This window comes from Betta splendens, chromosome 2 (genome assembly GCF_900634795.4).
Source record: "Betta splendens chromosome 2, fBetSpl5.4, whole genome shotgun sequence".
Taxonomy (NCBI): Eukaryota; Metazoa; Chordata; class Actinopteri; order Anabantiformes; family Osphronemidae; genus Betta; species Betta splendens.
In genome coordinates, this window is record NC_040882.2 from 8,816,139 (window position 1) to 8,842,521 (window position 26,383).

General features: G+C 46.3%; 1 protein-coding gene across 3 annotated transcripts in view; it reads left to right on the plus strand.

Annotated features, from left to right (window-relative positions):
* The first annotated feature begins 1,840 nt into the window (after positions 1-1,840).
* Positions 1,841-26,383, plus strand: part of pard3ba (par-3 family cell polarity regulator beta a) — a 106,798-nt gene continuing 82,255 nt past the window's right edge. The window contains exons 1-4 of one of the 3 annotated variants that reach the window (XM_029129543.3): positions 1,841-2,136; positions 2,294-2,430; positions 9,230-9,331; positions 22,420-22,597. In XM_029129543.3, the coding sequence (XP_028985376.1) occupies positions 2,314-2,430; positions 9,230-9,331; positions 22,420-22,597 (397 nt within the window). In that variant the 5' untranslated portion in view covers positions 1,841-2,136; positions 2,294-2,313. Of the gene's footprint in view, positions 2,431-9,229; positions 9,332-22,419; positions 22,598-26,383 lie in introns of all 3 variants that reach the window. The other 2 variants (XM_029129549.3, XM_029129557.3) reach the window with 2 other exon arrangements.

The window sequence follows — 26,383 nt, forward strand, 5'->3', positions numbered from 1 at the left end:
CAACAACAGAAGGCCGCGTGATATGAGGAAGGTTCAATATCGTACGGAACCGGGGAATCGAGAACAAGGCGTCGCTGAAATCAAAATGTGACAGAGTGAAGTTGTGTTGTCTGATTAATTATTAACGGAACCACAAAGGGAACAATGGGGCGAATCAAAACAGCAAAAATCACAAAGTGCCAATTCCAACTGGGAACCAGTGGTACATTTCCTGTCTATCTCATCATCATCATCATCATCAAAAAAAAAAAAAGAAAAAAGATCCCAAAATAATTCTATAAAAAATGCATGAGTGCATTAAAAAGCGCTGATTGCAATCAGAGTGCAGTGTTAGGAGGGCCCTCTGCTCACAATCAGGACTTATCCCAAATGTTTTGTCAGACTCCAGACCTGCTGCTATTTAAGCTGCATTTACTGTACAGGATCCTCATACCAGGACATTGTTGCTGCGTCAGTCTGAATGTGGCTGTGAGGAGGTGACGTGAAATATGAATGAAGTGAAACCAGGTGAGCGTAAAAACTTCATCCAGAGACACAAGCTGTGGTTCGGGCCTTTGATTTACACAGAGCTGGAATGTGGGGCAGCACTTGTGTCAGTCAGTGTTACATCCCAGGATAAAAAAGGATTAAAGATCGTTTTGTGCTGTATCCTCTGCCAGCGACACTGTACATCTTTCATTTCTCAGGTTCCCAGGGTAATAATGTGGCAGGAAACCTGTTGCGCCGCTGAGTGAATACGAGCGCTGGCAGCAACACATTTTTCCCATTCCTCTATTTGCTTTCCGTACGTATGCCCTGCTCTGCCCCCCCCCCCCTGCACTCACCTTGTTTACTGGGGCTGAGAGGAGTGACATGAAACAAGAGGCAAAAGAGGCTGTCAGCTCCTCATTGTTTCCTTCTGTACATTTTGGATGAGCTGAATGAATAGTGGCAGTGGAAATAATTGCTCGTCCCAGTTATGAATCCATCTGCCATGGTGCCGTTCTGATTAGACTGGGGGGGCTCCCAGGAGGAAAACCAAAGACTGAGGGAGCATGTCAGTGGCCATTAATACCTATAAATGCAATTTCACAACACACACAATGACACGAAATGACAGACAGCAAAAGCAGGGTATGTGGTGAGTGTGTACACGTATGTGGTATAGGTGATGTGGGAGGGAGTAATGTAAAAACAGCTCCAATCTGCAAATAACAGGATGAGTGTTTGGATTTCAATAGAAAATGGTCAATACTTACAATTCTTTAACAGCATCAAAACAAGCAAACAAACAAAGTAATAAAATCTAATATAATCGTAGAATTTTACAGATTTTAAATTCATATTTAAATCCAGTATTGACAGATAAACCCATTTGACCTACAGATTACAGCAGAAAATTATTATTTCAAAATGAATAAAAGTCATACAAATCCATTAAAGAGTTTTCTACTAAATGTAATAAATGATTGCATAATAAATTCTTCAAAGAGTCATTAGAAAAGGGGTCTGACTGTAATTCAAACGTGGAGTAATGGAGTTTTGGTATATTCCTCCACGGGGATTAATTAGTACATTTTATTCACTTTTCTGTTGTAGCATTAGAATATATTACAATACTGTATTCATGAAGCCTGTGACTTTTCTTTTTGTGCTGTCAAATAGGCAAAAATATTCACACTTTCGAGTGTGGAGCTGCTGCAGCCGTGCGGCTTCGTGCGACCTCACGTAAAGTACGCCAGCTCACCTGCGACTCAGTGGCCGCTTACGCAAGTTACGTACAGGCATATGGTTGACAGGCCATTTAGCGGCCGCGCAGCGTTCGCGCTACTCACGTTTTATCGCGACATTGTTTGTTTGTTTGTTTGTTTGTTTGTTTGTTGGCCGGTGGACTCCGCCCTTACATAATGTCGGAGCGGCGGCGTCGGTGGGAAGGTGATTTCCTGGAGAGCCGCCGCCGCCACCGTGATTTCTTCCGGGTTCCCGTCTGTCTGTCCGTCCGCCCGGCCGCTTGTTTGGGTGTATCCGCGGACGGCTCAGCGTGACGCCGACCCACGCTCCGCGCTGCCAGCCGCCGTGTTGCGCCGGATTATGTGACGGTTCGCGTGGGAGTGCTATGTCAGAGCCTCCACGCAGATGTTGCGGCGGTAGAGGAGGGTAAATACCTTTTCCGTGACTGCATTCCGACCTGAGACACCTGTTGCGCCGGTTTCGACACACAGGTGTCAGTTTCTTCAGACAGGCTGCTACTCGGGAGTATATTGAAACTTTTCCTCTTTCTTTTATGTTTTGAATCACTTTTCAACGTCAAAAGCAGCCGAATTAAAAGTTGGGATGAAAGTCACGGTAACTTTCGGGGACACCTCCGTGGTGGTTCCCTGTAAACCTGGATGGACCGTGCGGGACTTAGTCGAGCAAGCCACGCGAAGGTACCACAGGATTGTGGAGCAGGTGAGATTTCACTCTTTGGACATTTAGCTGAATAATATCGATCTTTATTTAGTTGCTTTTCCAAGCGTACCGAGTTTATGGTGTTTCATTCCAGCTATTTCTCCCACGTTATAAAACACGGCGGAGGTGTGGGTCACGTGACGTCATCAAACAAGCTAATCGCTAGTCGTGATGTTGATAAGGTTACATCTGGCTGCTAGCTTGAACCCAGCAATGAAACCTGCTGTCTTTTGAATTACCAGGATTTATTACTGCTGTGTGACAATATTATATCACTTTTTATACACGTACAGTCTCATTGCTTAGATTTACCTGTATTTGACGTTTGTTTTTGTTGTTGCTAACTTTACAACTGTACATTCATTTACTATAAAAGGTGAAAGTGTACAGATTTGTCAGCTTGCTTTTCATATTCAAACAAAAATATGACTTAAAATTAATGTTGTCGTATCCACAGGTTATGACAAATAATTAAATGCTAATACATAGTGTTTAATTTTATGGAACTAGTTGACAAGACTTAGTTTATTATAATTCAAGTACTAGGTTCGTTTGTCTGAATTTAGTTTGATAACTGATGATGTCATCTGGGGGAGGTTTCATTATAAAGCTGAGATGTGTCATATATATGTATATAAGACAGGGGGATCTTTAATATTATTCATATAGAGGAGATATGCTCTTCATACGGAAACGAGTCGACCCTGTAAATATCTAAACCTTTTGAAATGTTTCAGAGTAGAATTGTTGTTCCTTTAAGTGGTAGATACTGTGGTAGTTTCAGTAGAGATAGCCTCAATAAACCACAACACTTCACCTAAGCGATAAACATATTATGACTCAGACTGAGGAGGTGTGGTCCTTTTATGCATAGAAACATCAGGAGGCACAATGGCTGTTCTGGGAAACGCAGCAACGCTTCATGACACATCATGACAAAATACTGTGTGCATTGAACGTCTCGCACTGATTGCGAGGCCTTAAGTGTGACTCCTCCACCGTTTTCCTGCATCGCCGTGTGTTGTTCTGAATGTCTTACTGGCAGCCTCCACGTTCAGGCACCTGCTTTCCGCCTTCTGATGCTGCAGTCGCCCGGACATTAATCATTCTGCCGAGCTGACCTTTGTATTAATCAGCAGCCTCGTATGTGCATGCTGTCCTCGCAGGATAGCGCGCTGATGTGTGTTCTTCCACCGCGGCGCTGGCGGAGCTTTTGGCTGTCTACCTGTACAATGGCGCCCTGTTTAAGCCCTGGTATCTCCGCGGGCAGGTGGAAGTTTACCGTTTGATATCCTCAATGCGGCTGCAGTCGGGGGTGTGCGTGGCAGACAGCAGGCTTTGTCCGGTGAGTGATTGGGGATTAGGACCGGTGACAGGCCACTGTCTTATCGCTTGGCTGCTAACCCCCTCAGCCTGCCCACATGAGAGGCCACTGGAGCAGGGATGGAGGCACAGATTGGGTGGCTGGGTGGCTCGATGAATTGCTTCCACATTTAGCGAAGGGACTCGTGCAAACACCTAAATGACCACGCAGGCCCACACGGGGAAGCTCATCTTGCTTGGTGTCCCTTGAGCTGGCTCATCCCCGCTTCACTGACGTCCTCGGCCATGCTCACCCAGCCCAGCGCTCCCTTTTTATTCCCACTCAAGCACACTGCAGTGCACAAGCTGAAGGAGGTTAAGCGCGTGTGTGTGTGTGATTATGATGCACCCAGGCTTTGATTGCTGTTCAAAGAGCATGTTAATTAGGTGCTGTTCCTAGACGCTGACTCAGCGGTCGGTCGCCTTCTCCTAAGAGAGGCCGATCTTCTCAGGGACACTGCACAAAAACCCTGTTTTTGCCACACATCTCTCTGCTCTCAGGCCTCGCTGCACGGGGGACGGGGTCAAAATCCTGAGTTTATGGCCACATGCATGCTAAACAGGACCCCTCGCAGTGTCGCTGAGCACTGGCGCGGCGGCATATAAACCTTCTTAATTAGCCATTTATTTTAATGTGATCTCAGCTGTGACTGCGTACGTGCTCTGCTGCTTTTACCCCGGCTGCTGAGAAAACAAAGCCCTGGACTCGCTGCACGGATAGCGCGCCTTCTAATTATGCAGTGCGATTTGTAAAACACGAGTGTACGTGTGATCGTGGTGGTAATTCTGCGCTCTCCTATACTTACTGCTATTATGGTATGGTTTGAGGAAAGCAAAGCATTGTGGGTGTTGTGTTTCACCTAAGGTGTTGGAGATGTCACACAATTTATTCCTTCTGCCATCTGTATGAAATGGTTACTTTGTAGAAAAATATAATAATAAAAATGTGTCTCTGCCAATCAACATTTCAGGCTCAAACAGCTTCCAAACAACAGTGCTGTAGCAGCATGGAGACCACAAGTTTTGTGTGTTCCCAGGGAAAATGGTCTTTTTGTGCACATGCAACTTTCTCCCGTCTCATGGGTTCAGATTACAGCCCCTATGCCCACTCTGCTGACACTTCTTAGCGCCCGTTGCCCTCTGTCCATGCAGTTGTCCAGTGTGGGCTGCAAGGTGCTTGATGCATCGGGAGTTCAGTGATGCTTAAGGCGTTTTTTTGAAAGTTCCTCTTGTTTTGTTGAAGTGCTTTTGCTGCACTGGATGTTGGATTTGGATTTCTAACTACACACACAAAGGGCAGCTTTGTTTAAATAAGCAATCAGTTCAGTTCCTGTAGAATAGAACGTTTACGTTTAGTAAGTTGCTGTATATGTTTATTTTCTTAAGTAAATTGACTTCTGTAGGAAATCCAATGGTTTAAGGTTAGCACTGATGACCCGCTACATGTTTAACCCCAGTTGTCGTGACATTGAAAAGCGGATGCGATGCTGTATCAGTTCTTGGTTACACATATAGTATGGTAGTCAAAACACTGTTGCGTGTGGTTTAAGTGTGTTGCATTGGTTTAACTTGTCTACTGGCACCTGTAAGTCAACTTTAATACTTTAAATTTGCACTGCACTATTCAAAAATATACACAGGATAAATTAGGATTATTATGTTTATTGAATATAAATACTTCTTACAAATATATACAAATCAGGTACTTATCTCTGCCCATTGAAGAATCAGTGGAAGCTTTGTTTGAATTGTGGTTTCTTCATTTCCTTAATAACCAAATTGAAAGTTCAATGGATGCTGTGTGTTGTAGAATGAATATAAACTGATAAAATGTAATTTATTTTACACACAATCCTGTTTTCACTAAATAATAGTTGTAAACGATATAAGAAAGTACAGTAAATGTACAAGGCGTTGAATGGAAAAAAGGACAAAGTCTTATCATTTGAACGTTTTATCTCGGCTTGTTTGCCAATATTTGTTCATTCCTTTCCCCCAAATTTAAAATGTACATTAGGGCATGAATGTTATCTGTCATTCGCACATTTCTGCTGAGTCCAGGAGTAAGTTTGGACCCTGATCGCAGTAGAACCTACTCCAGACAGCTGTTTCCAGCTGCCATCAGAAGGAGCTCTCCTCACCGGCTCAAAGTCAGCTCCTCATCGACGCCCTCATTAAATACTTTTTTTTTTTTTTTTTTTTTTGGCACAGCTAAATCCACACCGTCCTCCTGCAGCTGTGTAATTACACATTCTCCCGGGGATCAAAGTGTGAAATAGCAGCGGCACCGCCACCGCTGCAGTGAATTTAGCTTCACTAATCGCCCCGGCGCTTCACTGTTCTCGAGTGGTGTCGTGTTTGCTCACCGGAGACGGGGGGGGGGGGACTGGGAGAGATAGCGTTTTAAATGGTGTGGGGGGCTTAATGGTGTAATTTGCAGGGAACTCACTCTTCAGACTGTCACGGTAATTCTCCTCCGCTGTTGACTGACTGACTTCACAACTCCTTTTGTTTTTTTGTTCTGAGGTAAGAGTTTAGGATACAAAGGGCAATTACCAGAGACGGAAAATGAGCGACTTTAGAGGATTTTTTTATTCCCCCTCTTCCTTCTGTGGAGATTACTCTCCCTCTGAAGTGTCATACATTCATCCCCTTTTCATCACAAGCTACAGAGGGACTTTTCTAGGGCTCAGGAAGAAAGCCAAAGTTTGCTAGGTGTGCTTAAGCGTGGCCTGCAGAGGTGATGCTAATTAACACTTGGGCATTGTTGTGCTTTAATCCACTGATGGGAACTTATCCTTGAGCCCTGAAAATCGCTCTAATGCTTCTTATTTTATTAAAGAGAGCCTCTTAATATCTTAATGCCGGTGATGCGATGCTGTTGCCGAAGAGCTTTTCGGTTTCCTACGCTGTGGTAACGCGCGCACACAACCACACACACACACACACACACACACACACACACACACACACACACACACACACACACACACACACACACACAAACCTTTTGCACACAAACATTGTGAGTGAGATGGAGAAGAATGCCGGCAGTCTCTCTGGTTGGACCAGATTTTCTGGCGAGGCTCGATGCTTGGACGCTTTCGGATCTGTCTGTACCACATGTGAAGTGAACAATTACTATTAAACAATTTCTTTTTAATTTTTGTATTTATGCTAACATTGATCAGTTTTGTGAGACCGCCAAGGCGCTGTTGCGTTTGCACAGTTACAACTTTTTACCCTTGTGATTTTAAATACTGCGCATTAAAATATTGCATGTACTAATTTAACATAAATGACGCAATTGTGTGTCCAGACACAACAGAAGCGTCAGTTATGACATCTTTCGCAATAGTGTATCACCCGCCTCTGTTGTTATATTTGTTTTTTTTTCCTGAACTTGTTAAAGTTATGGATCAGCGCTGAACTATTAACTTCATTTCAATGTCGCCATAAAACAAAACTTGAGTGAAAACAGTTGGCTCTTCCTCAATTAAATCAATTTAGGTTAGACTCTTTCATCAAATTTACTATATTGTTGTTGTTTTGTTTTTAACTAATCAGCACTTATGCAGTCAAACTTTCAGAATTTAAAGAATTCACTGCAGCTATTACATGTGTTGACCAGGTATTGATTTATTGTTGGGCAACACAAAAGGTGAGAAACTTAAAAAAACAATACCACAGGGGGCAGTTTGGCAACTGCAGTGTTCATCATCAGAGTCACATTTTCATATATGATCTGCTGAGTTGGCTGGTTGGTATGTGGAGCATGCGGACATAGCCTAGTTGTCTAAATATGACTATGCTCTATATGAGAAGAGTTCAGGAAGTCAGAATTGTGTTTATTACACTGGTGCTTTGAGATTATCTTACTCTGCTTCTCTGTTAATTGAGATTTGACAGGTTCGCCCACAACGTCACATGCTGGTGTCTGATATCAGTGCAGGCAGAATTTGAGCTACTGGGAACAGCTTTTAATACCTGTGCTTCACAGGTCTGTGGTCATTATGCACATAATGTTCCTAAACACAGTGAGCCAGTCCCACGAGCAAGTAAAGGCCCACGATTAATCGACCTAATGTCCAGCTTTGAGTTGTTGTTGTCCCAGCATGACTTAGTCTTCCCTAGTGTTGTTCAGTGACAGGCTACCAAACATCACAAACATTTATTTATCTTTTGTATTTCAAATTGAGATGCACCAGAGCAGGAACGAGCCCGTCTACAACAGGGCTGTGATACGGCACAAGCTGTTTGCAGGGTCTCCGCCAAACTCATTAGCTTGTAGCCTGTAATGCAGTCTTTTGTTGCTTGGGGCAGATTGCTTATTGATATATGCAGTTCGAATGGGCCATGTTCTCCTAATAGAAACAATAAAGCTTTTTCATTTTAATGGAAAAATATTTGAAATGTATGCAGTCTTCATTTGGCCTAAAATTGTCAACATGCCTTTTTCTGGGTTTCTGTGAAAGCCGGGTCATGAAAAGGGGAAGATGCTATTGTCAGCGCGCTTCTTTGTCGAGTGTATTGTGTAAACACCACCTACAGTACATGTACTGTACGTAGCTTCGGGTTCGCAGCACAGTCCAGCCCTCGCTCCCGTCGCCGGTGGATGAATCATTGAGCTTAGTGTATTTCCTCTGTGGGTGTGTTCACTTTGACCTCTGTCTTCATTGTGGCAGTGAACCCGGCCTGGAATGTGCCCACCACCACTCCCTGTAGAGCAGCCAAACTGGAAAAGTTCCTATCCCAACTGCCCCCCCCCCCCCCTCCTCTCAGCTCACAATTACATTCTTCTCTACTAACGTGGTGTGTATCTATGTGATGCAGCCCTTCGTTGTGTAAGCGTACACTTCTGATTTATCATGGCGAGACTATGGCAGCCTGTGTTGTGACATATAATATGTAAATATACAGCAAGATTTTATTGGAGTTAAAGAAAATCTAGGTTGAATGTAGAGCTGTCCTCATATTACAGTAACATTCCTCATTTCATTCAGAGCTGTAGAACGCCGTGTCTCTGCTTGTCTCTCTACACACACACACACACACACACACACACATCTGCAAGTGAAAATGTTGTGAACCACGCCTCCAAAACAACCCTGAGGTTTAGGTGACGGGACGTTACTCTTCTGCTTCATGCCTTCACAGATTTCCAGTAACTTGTTTCCTGGTTACCTAAGGCACCCGGCTGCTCCGCGTAACCTGGTTACTTTAAGTGCGTCTAAACTCACTGACCACACTGTCTGACACTCCTTCACACTATTACCCTCTTGTATTGTTCCCTTGCACTACTGGCGCTGGAATGGCTGTAAAGCATTTAACCTGATGGCTAAAAGTGCAGGTGTGATGTATGTAGTTATCACACCCGTAACCCTGTTACTGTGGAGCCTTGATGCTAACGTCTTTTTGCTTTGGTGTCTCTGTCCAGCATGGGGGGAGCGAAGTGAGGACCCACCACTTGGAGTATGGCGAAGGAGGGATCCTGGACATGGACGACCTGGTGAGCGAACTGGTTGAAGACAGAGACAAGGTGAGGATGAGCCGCTTTGAACATCAGGTCTGAAATTCAGTCAGTGCGGTGACTTTGCTTTGGACAGAGCAGTGGTGCTGATAGTTGTTACCTTGTGAGGTACTGTACAGTGAATTACAGTGAGAACCTGTCATTTGTGTTTTTTCACCGTGGTTAGAGTCAGGATGTGATTTGTTTTGACTTCCTACTAAATTCTCCAGTCTGGCAGGATGACAGGGTGTCCAATAAACAAGTTGTTTGTGAATCCAAACCCTGGTTGGCTTGTCACTTGCTGTTAGGAGCAAACCATCCGAATGCAAAATGTGATCAAATGAGTTTTTTTCTGCTGCGGTTCAGACCAAAGAAAACAAAGTCTGATTGGATTTGATTTTGTCGTAATGCGCTCCATACATGCTTGATGAGGAATTAAATGTATTTTCTTCCCCTCTCTCCTCTGCTGAAGCCCGCTTCCCCTTCAGAAAGCAGAAGGAGTAGGTGTGGAGAAGGTGCTGTGTGATTTAGCTGTCATGTTCATTTGTACTGAGAGAGATGAAAGGCCACCATTTCAGATTTAATGCCATGTGCAGAGGCAAGCTCTCAGAAACAGCAGTGATGTAACTTCACAGGAGATGGATGGGGAGTTGAAGTTTTCCGCCTTTCATAAGCGCACACACACACACACACACACACACACACACACACACACACACACACACACACACACACACACACACGCACAAGAACAGTGTCCCAATTTCTTTAAAGAGCAAGTTTCATTCCCCTTCGTAATTTCCCCTAATGCATTCCTAAGATGTGCTAATAAACCGCCTGAAATCCATATTCATAAGCCTGGAGCCCAGGCAAATGATGAATTACCAACACTTAGTCAGCAAGAAAAGCCAAATGAAATGGAAATGGAATATTCAGCCAAGTCGGTACCACACAATAACAGTTGGCGTTTAAAGCTGCAGGAACAATACTGTGTGTGTGCGCGTGTGTGCGCGTGTGTGCGCGTGTGTGCGCGTGTGTGTGCGTGTGTGCGCTGAAAAAGGGGACAGAACTAAATAATAGATGTGTAAACTCAGTGGGAATCTTCAACCGAGAAAAGGAAAAAAAATGTTTTTCCAATCACGGTAAACAGAGGCTTCGTTTTCCGGGTTGATGGGATTGTAATCATAAGATCTGGATGCTATTTGCGCTTTGGAGCGCGAGACGTACAGTAGGATTTAATGACTCATTTTCCGGCCTCAACCTGGTTTCTGTGTCACAGATCAGATCCCGCTGCCGCATTTGATCCCGTCGGCTCACCAGCGACTAAACCTGACGTCGGTGATTACGGGCTCTGCTGAGCAAACGCTCCGCGAGAACCCGCGCCGTGCGGGAACCGTCCTATTTACCTTTTTTGTTCTCCGACCGTTCCTCCGCTCTTACCTGAATCCTCCAAACGCGCTCCCCGCTTTCATCCCGCTCCTCATTTCATCCATTTGTTTTTGCGGCTGATGAAACGATAGCAGGCGGAATGGGACGGGCGTGTGGGATCTTCATAAGGTGCCAGTCATCCCACTTATCTCCAGGCTTCCAAGCGGCGCGGGCGCTCGCAGATTAATGAGCTGTGCCTGGCATTCTTGATTAGTCTGACTTCCTTTTGTTTGTCTACGTTTTTATTACCTCGCCTCGGCCGACAGATTCTATCTTTGCCGCGTTCCTTTTTGCTCCCGTTATTGTGGTCGACGCTGATTCCTCATCAATCATACAGGAGTGGTCCCATTGTGCGGGCCCTCAGCCTCACAGCAGGGGCTCTGTGTTAGCTGAGGATGCTAATGAGAGATAATGGCTAGCTATTTGTACTCCTGGTGGTTAGCTTAGCTGTGAGTCCAGACCTCTTTATCTGGGCCAGCCCTTGACTATTATTCATCTCACACGCACACACACGCACACACACACACACCTAATATCCCTGCTGCTTGCACTGAACTGGCTGGAGTGTAGGGTAGCATGTCGGTGTTAACGTGTACAGAGGCAGCTCCACTGGTGGTTGATGAGGCTGGAGATGAGTGGGCTGCTGTGATTTGATTACAGTTCTGCCTCCTGCATCTGTGAGACACACACACACACACACACACACACACACACACACACACACACACACACACACACACACACTCATTAGCCCCCCATCCCGAGACACCGGCCACCAGCCTCCTCATAAATATTAATATCAATCTCATGAATGTGGAGAAGGCTTAGGTGTGACCACATGAGAGCAGAACACACTTAGACGCACAAAAGGCCACCGTATAAAAAGTCCACGACAGGTCACGGTGCGGCTCGCCTCCTTTGTGTGCGTCACAGTGTGTGGCCTGCAGCTCTCAGGCGACGGTTGGTGTTGTTGACCTGTCGCATAACCTGCTACTTTGTTTATGGGGAAGAGAAGTGAGCGACAGAACCGCTTTTCAGTTGGTTCCTGTTTTTTTTTTTTTTTTTTTTTTTTTGCAGGTTACTAATTAATCTGCATCAACTCGTGTCTTTCTTCATTTTTGTAGTTGTTCCGTCGCACACAGACTGAGCTGCTGCGTAGTCGTAGCTCTTTTCTTTTTTTGTCCCCATCTCCTCCATCCAGCGGCCGTGACGCACTGATTTACCTCGGCACATTTATCCGTTTACCGCTTCCGCAGCTGTCGTTCTCTCCCATTCGCAGTCCTACGAGAGCCTGCATTAGCAGCAGCCATTACTCCCGCGTGTCTCCGCGGAGCACAGGAGCCGTCAGTCAGGGTGTCCGGTGCCGGCGCGCCATTAGCATGCAAGCCATGCACCACCTTTCAGCTGCTGCACCCTCCTCTCCTTCCTAAAGTGACTGTATACAGTGCTCTATACGCTGCAGCACCGCCAACATGTACAGTAGATGCCACGCGACGAGGGCCCCTCTGACTCACGCGGAAATATATGAATATTTAACATGTGCGAGTGTCCTCTCTTGTCACGCTGATCTGGGAATGGGAATTAAACCCAGGGAGCATAACGTCTCCTCATAAGTGGACTGTCACTCCTCATTCCATGTGCGCGACCACATGTACACAGTAATCCACGCAGACCTTGTTTTCAACTAGGGGGAAAAGCATTAAAAGGGAAAAAAAAAAGAAAAAGCTCAGTCTTGCAGCCGAACGAGAAATCTCATTTCATGGGAAATTTAATAAAATATCAAAAAACCTGGAATGGTTTTACTCTCTTTTAATTAGCCCCTTTTAATCACGGTGTCTACGAGGCGTCAGTGAACCCCTGCCGCCGTCTCCGGTTGCTGGAATGTAAATGCTAAGGGTGCATCTCCCAGCTGATCGCCCTGCGAAATGTCAAGTGCTTGATTACGCGGCCGTCTCCCGTCATCCTGCCCACATGTCAGAGCGAGGGCTGCAACGTTGGACGCACTACATGGAAATGTTTAATATTTCAAGTATTTCAAGTTAAAGGCGTCCTCGTAGTTTCATGGCCATTTGTTGGTCCCAGAGGCCCAAAGACACAACGATGGCTGGTAACAAGCCAAAGAAGGCAGGGCTCAAGCAGACGATACATGTCCTTGTCCCTGAGCAAATCTTTTGGTAGCATCACAGAGTATTATCTAGGAGCTCATAAAGAAAGAAGTAATACAATTTTTTTAGCTATACAGTTATATAGTCTCTAAATTTATTTGAAGGATAGAGCTATTAAAAAAAGTTTAATGTGCCAAACGGGGAATCTGACCTGTTCCTCAACTTCAGGTCTCTGGTTTCTAATTTGAGGAAATGTATGCAACTGTCTTAAAACCTGCCTGCCCTATTATGCCTGTATTCAAATATCTCTCTGCTTTTATATGAACATTTCCTCCAGATGACGTTACAGTATGAAGAGGTGCTTTTCAGTTGAGAGGAGTCACTGCAGAGGTCGTAGTCTCAGGTGACATCCAGTGCTCCTATAGGACTCCTTCAGAAGGTCTCATCTCAACACCTAAGGATGAGAGAAAGATTATGACATATGGAGGGGAAATGGAGAAATATTATAATATGGAGAGATATGTTAAATCATTAATGTACATTTAGCGAGAAAATTCAGATTCTTGATCTGTTCTAAACAAATCAGGTGTTTTAGTGTATGTTTAATGGGGAATGTCCCCAGTACAATACTAAACAATACTCTTGAAGTTGGGAGAGCAGAAGTCATTGCCGTGAATGTGACCTTTAACTGTTTCACTCATGGTAAGTGGAGGTGAAATGGTGTGATTTGGAGGAGTTCAGCCCTCAGATCTTTTCAGCTCACATAATCAAATAATGCCGCTGTAGGTTTGACTTCCACGTATCCAGGAGAGCTCTCTTGTAAGGTATGTCGGCTGATTTGCCTCCAGTCATTACGTGTCAGGTGTCGGGCCCTCTGACAGGCAACAATGAAGCATTACTTAAAATGTGCTAACCCGCCGACGGAAAAGTTCACGTGAATGGGAAGTGATTGCGAGGCGCATACGCGCTGATTAGCCTTTGACGCGCGGTGACATCTCGCTCCCTCGCTCGCGTCGTCCTCTCCGGCTGTGGCGGCGAGGCGCGTTTGATTGGCGTCTGAATAGTCCTGGAACGCCGCGGCGCCGCCTGTGAACGGCCGATGATGAGTCGGCGCGCGGGGCCCAAGCGCTGCGATTAGAAAATGTCACACGCACGCCGGCCTAATCATAATCTATACGCTTTTCACATTGTAATCACTATGCACGCTTGCCTTACCTGTGACGACAGGCTGTGATCAACGCCGCGTCTGTCTAATGCATTAGAATATTAATTAGATCCTCAACATGGCCGTGTAATGAAATGAATCACCTGTAGCGAGTCATTATGCTCTTTCTATTTCCGGCTTAATTGATTTACTTCTGGCCTTTTTTCTTTCCCGAAAAGTTGTGGGAGCCTGCAGCATTTTACATGGTCTGAAATTAAATTGGAAAATGAGCCGTTTAAATGTTCAGCTTCAGATTTTAAAGCATTTCTATTACAGGAATAACATTTCTCAGTGATGCGATATGTAAATCTCAGTATATGTGATTGTTGTATCATCCAGTATGAGCTACTGTGCAGTTTGTCCTCCTGCTCTGTGACGGGATCGTACCTGCTGTATATTGGCTGAAGCTGGATTATCTCCGTGTCAGGCTGTTGCCTGCAGATCAGATCGCGTGAATGTTTTGCCCGGCGGGATTCGGTCACTTGAGCTGATTTCATAATCTCTCATCAGTCTCGACCTTGATTCCAACCCCCTGCACCCGTACCTGAGCATCACAACAGCGCTTGATGTGATTATATTCAATTAACAATACCCCCTCCACACACACACACACACTCTTCAAACCTTGTTTGATTGCAATTATGATGAGGAAGGCTTAAGGAGAAATAGTTCTGGATGTGCTCGTCTGCTTTTCATTTAACTCCACGCGGGTTGAGCTTTCTCTCAAAGTTGCACTTTGGAATTTTAATTCCTTCTAAATGATATGTTGCTTTACCTTTTGACTTTGAATGATGGCACCTCTCCAAAATGATTTGTCAGTTCACTGAAGCAAAGGACTGATTTGAGCTAGGAGAAGGCCCACTTTGTGCAGGCGCGTGTGCGTGCGTGCGTGCATGTGTGTGTGTGTGTGTGTGTCTTACAGAGGCCCCGCCAGGTCATCACACCCTCGGATCTCATCTTCTGGCGCCCCTCGTTTGTTAATCACACAGACTCTGCGCTGCCCTCGGTGTCACCCTCACACCACCCATTAGCTCCTAATGGAGTGAAACGGTCAGGCTTGTAACCTGACCCGCCTGCGCCTGCTGCGGTCTGCCTGGAGGTTCCTCGCGGGGGCGGCCGCGGTCCGCACGGCGCTCCACACACCCACCTTTCCAATCAGTGTGGTGGAAACGAAGAGACACGAGGACGCGCAGCACGCGCGTCTGAGGTCCAATAACGGGCGCCGGAGCGTGGATTTCTGTATCAAAACACACGCGTTCAGACTCACGTTCAGCTGCAGCTCCTGTTGTGTTTGCTGTCAGTATTAGCGTTACGAGTTAACAGTGATTTTGGCTCGGCAGCCTGCAGAGGAGCTAATCACATCCAGCTAATGATCTATTATAGATCAACTTGTTTACAGCAAATCTACTCTCTGACCTAACCAGGCACACACCATCTGTTTTCCTAGATGACATTGCCCCCAGACTAGTGTGCGTGTGTGTGTGTGTGTGTGTGTGTGTGTGTGTGTGTGTGTGTGTGTGTGTGTGTGTGTGTGTGTGTGTGTGTGTGTGTGTGTGTGTGTGTGTGTGTGTGTGTGTGTGTGTGTGTGTGTGTGTGTGTGTGTGTGTGTGTGTGTGTGTGTGTGTGTGTGTGTGTGTGTGGATGCGTGGCGTGTTCTCCCTGCGCTCACCGAGTCACCGCTCGGTGAGCTCCAACTGCTAATAACTCAAATCAACAGAAAGTCACACTCTCCAGATGCGTGTTTGTGTGTGGGTGTGGGTGCGTGTGTGCGCCTTCACAGCCACTGCAGGATAAATGGCTCTAATCCTGAATCCAACTCATTTAGGCTAAATATTTAATGATTTCTGTTGCAATTACGCAGCGGAAACCACATCTGTGTCCATTGTGTTGCACATGCGCGCACACACTGTTATTATTCATTTTTGCTGCCTCTCACACTCATCATCTAACTGATTGGCCTAATGAATGGAGCACTGTGGACCGTAATGTGTCTGAATAGACCTCTTGAATTATTAGCCCACCTACACCCGACCCAGAGGGAGACGTATGGAAAAGAGGAGAGATTGTTTCATTCAAGCAAGAAGAAGATTAATCAATGTTTTAGTGATGAAATCATCAGGATAGTCAAGCTGCATCCTAAATTCTGATGTAAATCATCAGCTGAGTCCCACCTTATGTTTTTTATGTGAGAGCGTCAGACCAGATTTTACTGCATCGATATGCATAAATCAAAACAAGATGACAAGTCGGCTCGACAAATTTACTGCCGTCCGGCGTGATTGCCACTTGAGTTTGTAGTGCTGTCAGGAAGCAGACAGAAGGACTCTTCAGTCGCTGCTACGCCAATGTTTCACGTTTACCTTTTCTGTTGTTTTTTTGGTCTGTGCTGAAATTGAAGGCTTTCACATCACAGATGATGACCAGTCAAGGCAGCAAAGCGTGAGTCTTGGACCTGAATCAAATCTGATTTGGACTCAGCCCTCAGCCTGCAACATTTTGGGCAGTGAATCTGACACAAGTCATTTATTGTAGTTTTTGTTTGTACAGCAGAAAAGCCCCCTGAAATACTTTTTCTGTATTATCATTCCTGCATTCCTGTATTATCTTTTTATTTTTTTTGTCCTCTTTCTACCCTGAAAAGTTTGACATCTTCTGCTAATTAGTTATAATTAGCAGAATACTGTATTCTGTTATTTTTATTATATAATAAGTACACCAGAAAAATTCCAGAATAATGACAAAATGATTTTGGTACCTACAGTATTCTTTTATTTTATATGTAGTAAATTAATGTCACAGCAGCAGCTCTCACGCTCACATTTGTGGATGGATGATGCCTTCAGGTGCCGTTTTGTACTCACGAGTCTTGCAGACGTGTGATGTGGAGCAAATGCGTTTTCCCTCCCAGGCTTAGATGTTGAGTCAATACCTATCTAATAAAGCATGTTGTTACGAGCACATATGTTGACGGGCTGTGTGAGGAAAACCTGAGCGGGTGAGACTTTTTGGCCCCTAACACCTTGGGGGGAGAGTGAGGGATGCTGGCTCACCATGGCAACGGCAATGACTGGATGTTAAGTAATGTATGGTTCATATGTACTGTACCGGTCGCAATGTTTACGCCTAAAGATATAATCAGAGCTGAGAACAAGCACTTTTAGGTAATGGGAGCTCTCTGACACGGAAAAGAAAAAGCACAGTGGGAAACCGATGCATTATTAATGCATTGTGCTTTGCATAATAAAAAGTACAGTTATTCCCTTTAAACCATCCTAAACATCACTTCAAAGCTTTGTTGGCACAATGAAGGAGGCGACAGGCAGAAACGAGGTGACATATAGTATGCAAGCCTAATGTCAAGGGAGGGCAGATGGAAAGAAGAGGAGGAGGAGGAGGAGGGGGGGGGGGCAGCCTGTGGAGGGGAGCCACAGGTGAGAGGGCGGCAGCCTCCCAGCTCTGAGTTAATCACAGCTTCCATTTCTCTGTCAGATCTCACGAGGGAGGGGGAGGCGGGGAGGTCGGGGGGGGGGAGCAGCTGGCCTCGGCTCGGCCACGGGGAAAAGAAAGCTGATTATTAGGCTCTGGCTTCTGGGGGAGAAAGCTGGAACAAGTGCGACTTGACTGAGTGTGTGTGCGTATTTATGAACATTTATGAGCTGGAGGTTATGACTTTCTTGTGTCGGGGGAGCGCATTCCTCTGCTGCGTGTCAGCGAGAGACTCTGTGACTGTGTGTGTGTGTGTGTGTGTGTGTGTGTGTGTGTGTGTGTGTGTGTGTGTGTGTGTGTGTGTGTGTCATGTCCACACATGCTGAACACCACCCGGCGTAGCCACCACTGTTGTGTTGGCTCTGCGCGAATGATAAATGAGCCGGTTTGATATTTGTCTAGCCGGTCTGGAAATACAGAATGCGAAGCCCGGATCTCTGCTGTCACCCACCTCCTTCGCTCCTTTCACTCACACTTTCCCCCCACACCTCTCCCTCCCCCTCCTCCTCCTCCTCTTCCTCCTCCCTCATTCCCTCTTCTGGCCTCTTGGGCATGTGTGATATATGAGGAGTTTACTTTCTCCCTTTATGAGTGTGCATAAATAATAATGTGACCTGTCACTGTGCATAGCCAGCACGGCAGTACCTCAGCTGGTGGCTCGCTGTGTGTGTGTGTGTGTGTGTGTGTGTGTGTGTGTGTGTGTGTGTGTGTGTGTGTGTGTGTGTGTGTGTGTGTGTGTGTGTGTGTGTGTGTGTGTGTGTGTGTGTGTGTGTGTGTGTGTGTGTGTGTGTGTGTTCTCTCAGTGGACGCACATGTACTCCATCACTGTGGCTGATGTGACAGATGTGCGTGTGTGCACACACACACAGGCACAAATGATAACTCAACCCTTTACAGTGCCAGAAAGAGGTGTTTGCATGAACAGTAATGTATAGAAATACAACACACAGATATTTGAGGCTTATGGCTTTTATCGTTCATTTGAAACCAATTTTGCCCATTTTCCAGATCTGCATTGTAGAATCCTGCGATCTGGGCCAGCCGTCGCTGCATTTGCATGAATGTTGACGCTCAGACCGCCGCGCCAGCAGACTTCAGCGTTTAGCTCGGTCTGTCAGAAGCATCAAAGAGACGTTATGTTCAATGTGCAAGTGCTCGCTGCCGTTTGGAACTGCTTCAAACAGACAGAGAGAATCACTCGGAGGGCTCCGATTGCGACGAGTCGCTTGGAAAAACACTCGGCTGGAGGAGTCGGGACAGTTCGCTTCCCGCCACGAGTCGCAGACGCTGTCTGTGTGGTTTCTCCCCTAATCTCACGCACTGCATTGCCTGTGTGTGTGTGCAGCGCGTGCCAGGTGTGCGTTCCTGATCGACACTCCTCCCACATCTGGCAGTGATGCATAGATTCAGGCTTGCAATAGAAGCTGGATTAGCCCTGCTCTCGCTGGTAATGCAACCACTTTTCTACTTGTTTAAGCAACGCAGGCCAAACATTCCTCTGACGGCCCACGTGCTGCCTGGGAAGTGTGTGTGTGTGTGTGTGTGTGTGTGTGTGTGTGTGTGTCTGTGTGTGTGTGTGTGTGTGTGTGTGTGTGTGTGTGTGTGTGTGTGTGTGTGTGTGTAGAGGTTGAATGCATGCTCCCAAGCTTGTGAGCATATACAGTAAATACAGTATTGTACGTAGAATATTCAGTTTGTGTCATGCAACCTGCTGCTCGGGTTGTTCATTGTTCATTCAGTAGAAACTTCATCAAACCCCATTCCTCTGCTGCCATTTCCCACCATGATGCTATAGATATGAGTTCTCGCTCAGCTGGGGCGCGACGTGTGACTTGATCCGTGCCCCGTCAACATCCATCCTCAGCTCCACACCTGTCGGAGAAGCCCCTCTCGAGACGCGGCGTCGGCTCTTGGCCGAGCGGCGTCTTAATCGCACACGGAGGGGTTTCCGTCGCCGTCTCCTCGCGGCCGGCTCTCCCTCCGTCTTCGCGCGGTAGCAGCTGGGAAACCAGAGGGGCTCCGTGGAGAGTGTTGATTGTAAACTACAGTTTGAGTCCTTCTCAGCCGACGGCGCGGCGAGAAGCGTCCTCGACAGATCGCCAGATTGCGCAGGTGTTCATTTTCTGCATGGGAGAGCGGAAGGTTTATTCTTTGTGATTCACATTTTGGCGCTTCAAAAAGCAGCTGTCTCCCGTACTTTTTTAAAAAAAGCGAGCGCTGATGTGTACTGTATATGCCCGTGTGAGATGATTGGGATACCGCACCACTGTCACGATGCTGTAGCGCTTCTGAATTATGCATCTCTCGTTCAAAGAAAAGAATGAAGAATAGCATGAACGGGGGGGGGTGCAGCCGTAAGATAAATGACAAGTGCACAAAAGCAGAGCATCACACACACACACACACACATAGATAGAGGAGAAGAAGTATGGGTTGATTAGCACCAGTGGATGAAGTAAGGAAGTATGTGTGTGTGTGTGTGTGTGTGTGTGTGTGCTGTTGCTTATGTAAAGCCTGGAGGCTTGAGTGGTACCCACATGTAATAGTGTTTGACTAAAGCAAGGTGGCACTGTTCATCCTCTCACTGTTAAAAGTAGTGTGTGTGTCTTGCGTTGTGTCCACAGTTGTTTTCCTAAAGAACGCCATTATACAGTGTGTGAACACCCGTGATTGAGTGCATAATATATACGTGTGTGTGTGTGTGTGTGTGTGTGTGTGTGTGTGTGTGTGTGTGTGTGTGTGTGTGTGTGTGTGTGTGTGTGTGTGTGTGTGTGTGTGTGTGTACCATGTTCTTCCCTTCATGTGCTACATTTGGCTAATTAATTCTTAGCGAGTGCATCAATTATTAAAAAGGCCCGACTGTTCCATCTGGGAGTTGCAGCATGTAAACAACATCTACTGTTTTGCAACAGCTGGAATAATTTAATATCCTGGTCGTTAAAAATTCAAACGATAAGCATTGTGTACGTAAACTCTGTATGTGATTGGCTGATGTCTGGGTGATGGGGAAAAGTAAACAATTAAAATAACTTAAGTCCAGTGAATGAGACGTTTTATACGTTAAAGATGGAGAGGCTCTAGTCGTTTGTATTAGTTCCCGGTGTCAGTGTGCGTTTGAGTGTTTGGCTAATGGAAATGAGTCAGGGGGTCACATTATTCAGCAGTAGTTGACACACCGGATCCCCAAGTCCATATCAATGTTCCCTGATGGACACGGCAGGAAAAATAAGGTGATTTGTTTGCTAGAATACTAATCAGAGTTGTGAGGGCGAGAGGGGAATGTGTGTCAGGTAAATACACTGAACGAGTCGGGTTTTTCATCCTGGGGCTCAGGGTTCAGAATCACAGTGGCTGCAAAATCAGCCCATTAAATACAGGGGGAGCACTAACCTGTGTAGTTTTCCCAAGCTTTGGAATATTAAACACGGCGCGTCACCATTTTAGAGATCAGTTTTTAGATTTGACTCGACCTTAATTGCGGAGGGTTAAGTTAAAGGTTCTAGGCGACGAGGCATGTTGTTCAGATGAAAACCAGCGCCGTCTCCCTTTCTCCTTCCTTCTGCCTCAGCTCATCCCAAATGAAGTAATACATGATTCCTTTTGTTGATACTTTGTGTTTGATTGAGTGATGAGCGCGAGCAGCGGGGCGGCCTTCATCAGCGTCGCCTCCCGCCAGAGTCGGCCGTGGAAAAAAAAATAAATCCCCGAAAAGCAAATCATCATCAGGCCTCCGCACATTAAAAGAAGTTGTTGTTGTTGAAATGAGGGAGGGGGAAAAAAAGGAAAAAGCGCTCGAGCTTCGGTTCATGCGCGCGCCACATTATGCTCTGAGACCGAGCGTTGGGAGGGAGGGCGATAAGGAGAGAGAGAGAGAGAGAGAGACGGAGAGAGAGAGAGCGATCGAGGGAGCAGATAAAGAGAGAAGAACTTGAGAAGCATCCATCAAGCGGCGCAATCAGATTGTTTTGCTGCTGTTCGGCCTTTTCTCTCTCTCTCTCTCTCTCTCTCTCTGCATCTGCCACCTCCTCAATTCCTCATCTTTGCTTCCGCTCTTTATTTCTTTTTACACACATGCACAACTTTAGCGGCTGCAATGACGTTGCGTCAGCCAGTTGTCGTAAAGATATGTCGTGACATATGAATGGCGCACGAACGCGCGCTCCTTTTTCGCGGTTAATTGACGACCTTCCACGCGCGTGTCGTTTTTATTTCCTTCCCTTGTTCCACTGCGGTTATTGCTTTTCATGAAGCGGTCATTTCCTTCGCCGGCGTCGTCTAATGACAACGTCGCGCCGCCGCGCGTGCATTTGTCAAGCGCGCACGCGATCTCCGCGGCTCTATCTGCCATCGTCTCCCCGTCTCAATTAGGACCGTTTGTCGTCCTCCTGCCCCCTCCTCGCGCCCCGCCGCCCCCGCCGCCTCATTGTGGCGGCCATGTCATTGCGTTTGACAGCTTCTCATTCTCGTGTCACATCTCGGTTGACTGCTGATTTCATACGCGCGCGCCTCGGCCGCGCCGCGTGCCCCGGCGCCTTTCAGCCGGCCATCTGCCGAGTCGCGGGTCGCCTCTTGTCCGTCTTTCTTTGTGGGACTGTGAGACGTTTGAATCCAGCACTGTTTACTTGCTCCGCTTCCGCTCGCGCGCGCGCGCTCGCATCTGCGCGCTTGGCAGGACGAGGCGCGTCGCGTGCGTTCCGTTGGCGCGACGGAGCGCACGAAAGCCTGTGATCACCGAAGCTTTAGAACCTGGCTGAGCGCGCGTGTGTACTGTACGTCTCCAACTCACGGGATGCCAGAAATCACACTGTTCAGACGCCCCAGCGCCTTCATTTTACCCACTTCAGTGCATTATGTTTAATATTCCAGGGTTTTGACTCTGTGTGTTTGTGTTGCAGCTGGTGGCCGTGTTCGACAGCGTCCAGCAGCAAAGGACGGACACCCCCACAGATAACATGTCCAACGGGTCCAGCAGCTCCAACCCCAGCCCAGAACCCATGCACTACTACCCCCACCTGCAGTACCAGGACCCCAACGCGGGGGAGATCGAAGTCAACGAGGCCAGTCTCAAAGCAAGTATGTTGGTGTGGTCTTCGACTCAGCTGAAGCTCTCGTATTAAAGTGTGTTCATGGCTAAATGTGAATGTTCTCCTTTTGGGATTTACAGCAGCAAAACTCAATCAACACCTGAAGGTTTTTTTGTGACTGTAACAAAGTTTGAGGTGACACAGCAGGTGGTGTGTGTGTGTGTGTGTGTGTGTGTGTGTGTGTGTGTGTGTGTGTGTGTGTGTGTGTGTGTGTGTGTGTATGCGAGAGGCAGCGAGACAGAGTCCGAAAATACATTTATGGAGCAGCTGTAAGCAGAACATACTGTGATAAAAAAAAAAAAAAAAAAAACAGAAGACAATTTCTTCATGTAGCTTGATGGCGAGTGAAAACAGATGCAGTGTTGACTTTCACTTTTTTCATTTTCGCTACTTGGTTTATTTTTGTTTTTACACATTGCTCACGCGAAGTCCCACTAAATGCAAACAGACATTCCAGTGTTCATATAGGGTCATTTAAGGGTTATTTTAATAATCTGAGCCTCCATTAATACAAGTTTATATGGTGCTTAGGCTTAGAACATGCTGGTAAAGGACATGTGCTACACCTGCAGCTGTGCCACATGTTGGCCCGTCTTCATGCCTTTACAGTACCTCCACCCTGCCACTGTATATTATTATACTTCATATATTCATTACATTTTGCTGTATGGGGGCATATGACTGAACAGGATGAACGCAGTATTACTAAGCGCCGCGTTGCTCTCTCATTTTGTCTTTGTCACAACTCTATTCCTCACGCTGACAAAAAGCTTCCATCTGTTCACCATTAAAGTGATGGATTCTCACCACTTCTGCTTCCGAAATAGTAAATAACTTGATGAATAGACGCTTAGCCATTGTGTCGCTTCGCAGCCTGAACCACACACTGATCCTGGGCCTCGTGCTTGGGCATTTTAGCTCCTCTGTCTCCGACTGAGCTGAGACCAGCCGTTATACAGCAGATTTATACCCGATGTGCGATCTGTGTCAGGGGAGACCTCGTGAAAACCAACAAGCAGACGAGTGATGACAAATTAATTTATTAGAAATGGAGCGGCCGACCCTGATCAAAGATGACAACCCACTCAATCTAGTAAAGGTTCAGAACATTTTCAGGAGGAGCATGTGATCTTTTCTCATCCTAAACAACGGCATGTCCACATTGTGCTGTTTTTTGAAGGATGCATTTAGTATATATTTGTAGGGTAAGAATGTGATTAAGTGGATATAGCGAATATATAAACCCCCCCCCCCCCTTCTAAATTATGTTGTTTTCATTAGGACATGCTTTTTCTGCCAACACCCTGCAGAGAACTTGGGCTAAAACGTAAGTGAGAACGACAGATTGACAAATGTGAACGTAATGATTTAAAACGCAAGAAGGGAGCGCCGCTTTAACTTTTGTCTCAGGCAGGAGGTATAGCGAACAAGTTGTTGGGTCACGAAGCGTCTCCAGAGGCAGACATCATAGAAGTAGTCAGTCAGAAGCCTAAGGGAGCCTCTGGGGAAATATCTGCTCTGTCTGGGATACGGTTTGTTCGGGCTACAGCTGCATCTGAATGGAAGCGGTTGAGAGCCTGATTCCTGCCTGTGTGTGTGTGTATATGTGTGTGTGTGTCATTATTTCATCTTTCAGAGATTAATGTTGAATGGCGAGAGGCCAAATGAAAGACAGTGGATGAAATGAGGCTGGATGTAACATAGGACAGGTTTGTGCAATCACTTCTAACCTCTCTGAGCCAGTCTGAGGCCCACCCGCGCCTGCCCTTTGCCAACCCTCTCTCTCTCTCTCTCTCTCTCTCTCTCTCTCTCTCTCTCTCTCTCTCTCTCTCTCTCTCTCTCTCTACGCCCCCTCATCTGCCCCCTCTCATCTCCAGCCAGTCATGTGTGTCTACTCTACCATTCAGCTTCGGCCACCTGCCGTCCGGCTCACCACAGACCCCCCACCCCCCACCTCCTGCATCTCCTGCCCTGTATCCTCCAGTCTCCACATGGCTTCCACCGCTAACTAGATTAGCACTGTAGCCTGTTAGGAAGCCCAGAGTCCAGCTGACGATGAATGGACTTAATTCCAGCCCCCCTCCACATACACAGACCACGGTTTTAAACCTAGAGGGACCTCTTCCTGCCCCCCACCCCCAAACCTGCTTTGCAGCCCTGCTGAACCCTGACTAACCTGGTTATGATGTGACCCTGTGACGCCCCTCGTATAGAGCCAGACTCATGCAGTAGAAGTGCTTTTATCATCAGGACAACACACACACACACACACACACACATGTAATATGACAAAAGAGAACCCTAGTAGGCAAGTTAAACAGCGGCTCCCCACCTACTGCTGGGAAAGTCCTTTGGGAGTGTGTGTGTCCTCTCCTCTGATGGAGACGTTGTTAACTTGGTGTTACATCACATCTACTACGCTGACAATTTGTAAAAACATCATCTCTGTAGACAGTGAGCATGGTGGGTGCAGACAGTCAGATGTCACAGGAAGCAAGGTGTGACAGAGCAGTCAAAGATTCAGTTTTTATTTTATAGAGTGTAGTGTATTAATTTTGAGGACTCAATTTTATATAGTAGGAAATGTAAAGGAGTAAACATGATCATCTTCTACAATCTGGAAAAAAGCTTACTGACATCCAGAAATATCCAAGCAATGTTGTTTACTATTTAATATGGATCTGTCAAATGTTTGTGCTAAATATTATATGAAATCAATGTATAATGAACTCACACTGTACACTATTACATTTTTATTCATACATTTATTGACTTGATATAAATAAAAACTGTCAGAATCTGCAATTGGCCTGATGTTAACTAGAGTCAAACTACTGATTTCGGGTTCCCATTCTATTGTGGTCAATTTGCATCTTTTGCGAAAGTTGTGCAGATCAAAATTTTTTAAGACCTTTTGAAGTTGGAAACAATATTAGAACAATATAAAGGGCCTCAATCTGTGCAACACGAACAAAGTGAGAGCGTGTGGACAGTGTCTGATCGATAAAGATGTCAGAGCACCCACTCTTAGCGACGACATATCCCTCCACGCGTTAACCCGTTTAGCAACAAATCATGGAAATTGAAGTCACAGGGACAATTTGTTAACGTTTAATCTCATTATCACCTTATCTGAATATTCCCAATAATCCAGTTACAGTTTGCACATAATAGCGCTGAGTGGTGGTAGACAGGACGGTGAAGTAATTCAGTAATCGGTCAGGCACCAGTGGGTTTGTGTGTCAAGTTGGGCCGCTTGTTTGAACAGGGAGATTGGACTTCACACTGCCCCAGTGGGATGATTAGACCCGCATTGATCGGCTGCTACACACACACACATACACACACTTTTAGGAAGAGAGTCCTTATCACATCATCCCATGAGCAGCCTGAGCTGCTCCGCTTTATCGATTGCCAGAGAAACAAGACCATCCTGGCCTGTAGCAAGAACACACAGATGCCAACAAATATAAACAGAGAACAGAGAAGTACGGCTCAGCGGCTGTTTGTAATAAACGCACAACTTCGACACACGCGCTCGCACACGCAAACTCGAAGGCAAACAAAGCGATTAGCGTGTAGCATGCAGCGTACGCACACACAGACGGACGGACGGACGGACGGCGCGCTCGTTTCCAGCGCCGCGGCTTTACAGAACTTTCGCGGGGACAGAAAACAAGAGGAAATTCCTAAAATAAACCTCGGCGCTGCCAGAATTGCGTAAGCAGCCTAGTTAGGCAGAGAGCTGCAGATGGAGAGTCAGAGACGGATAAAC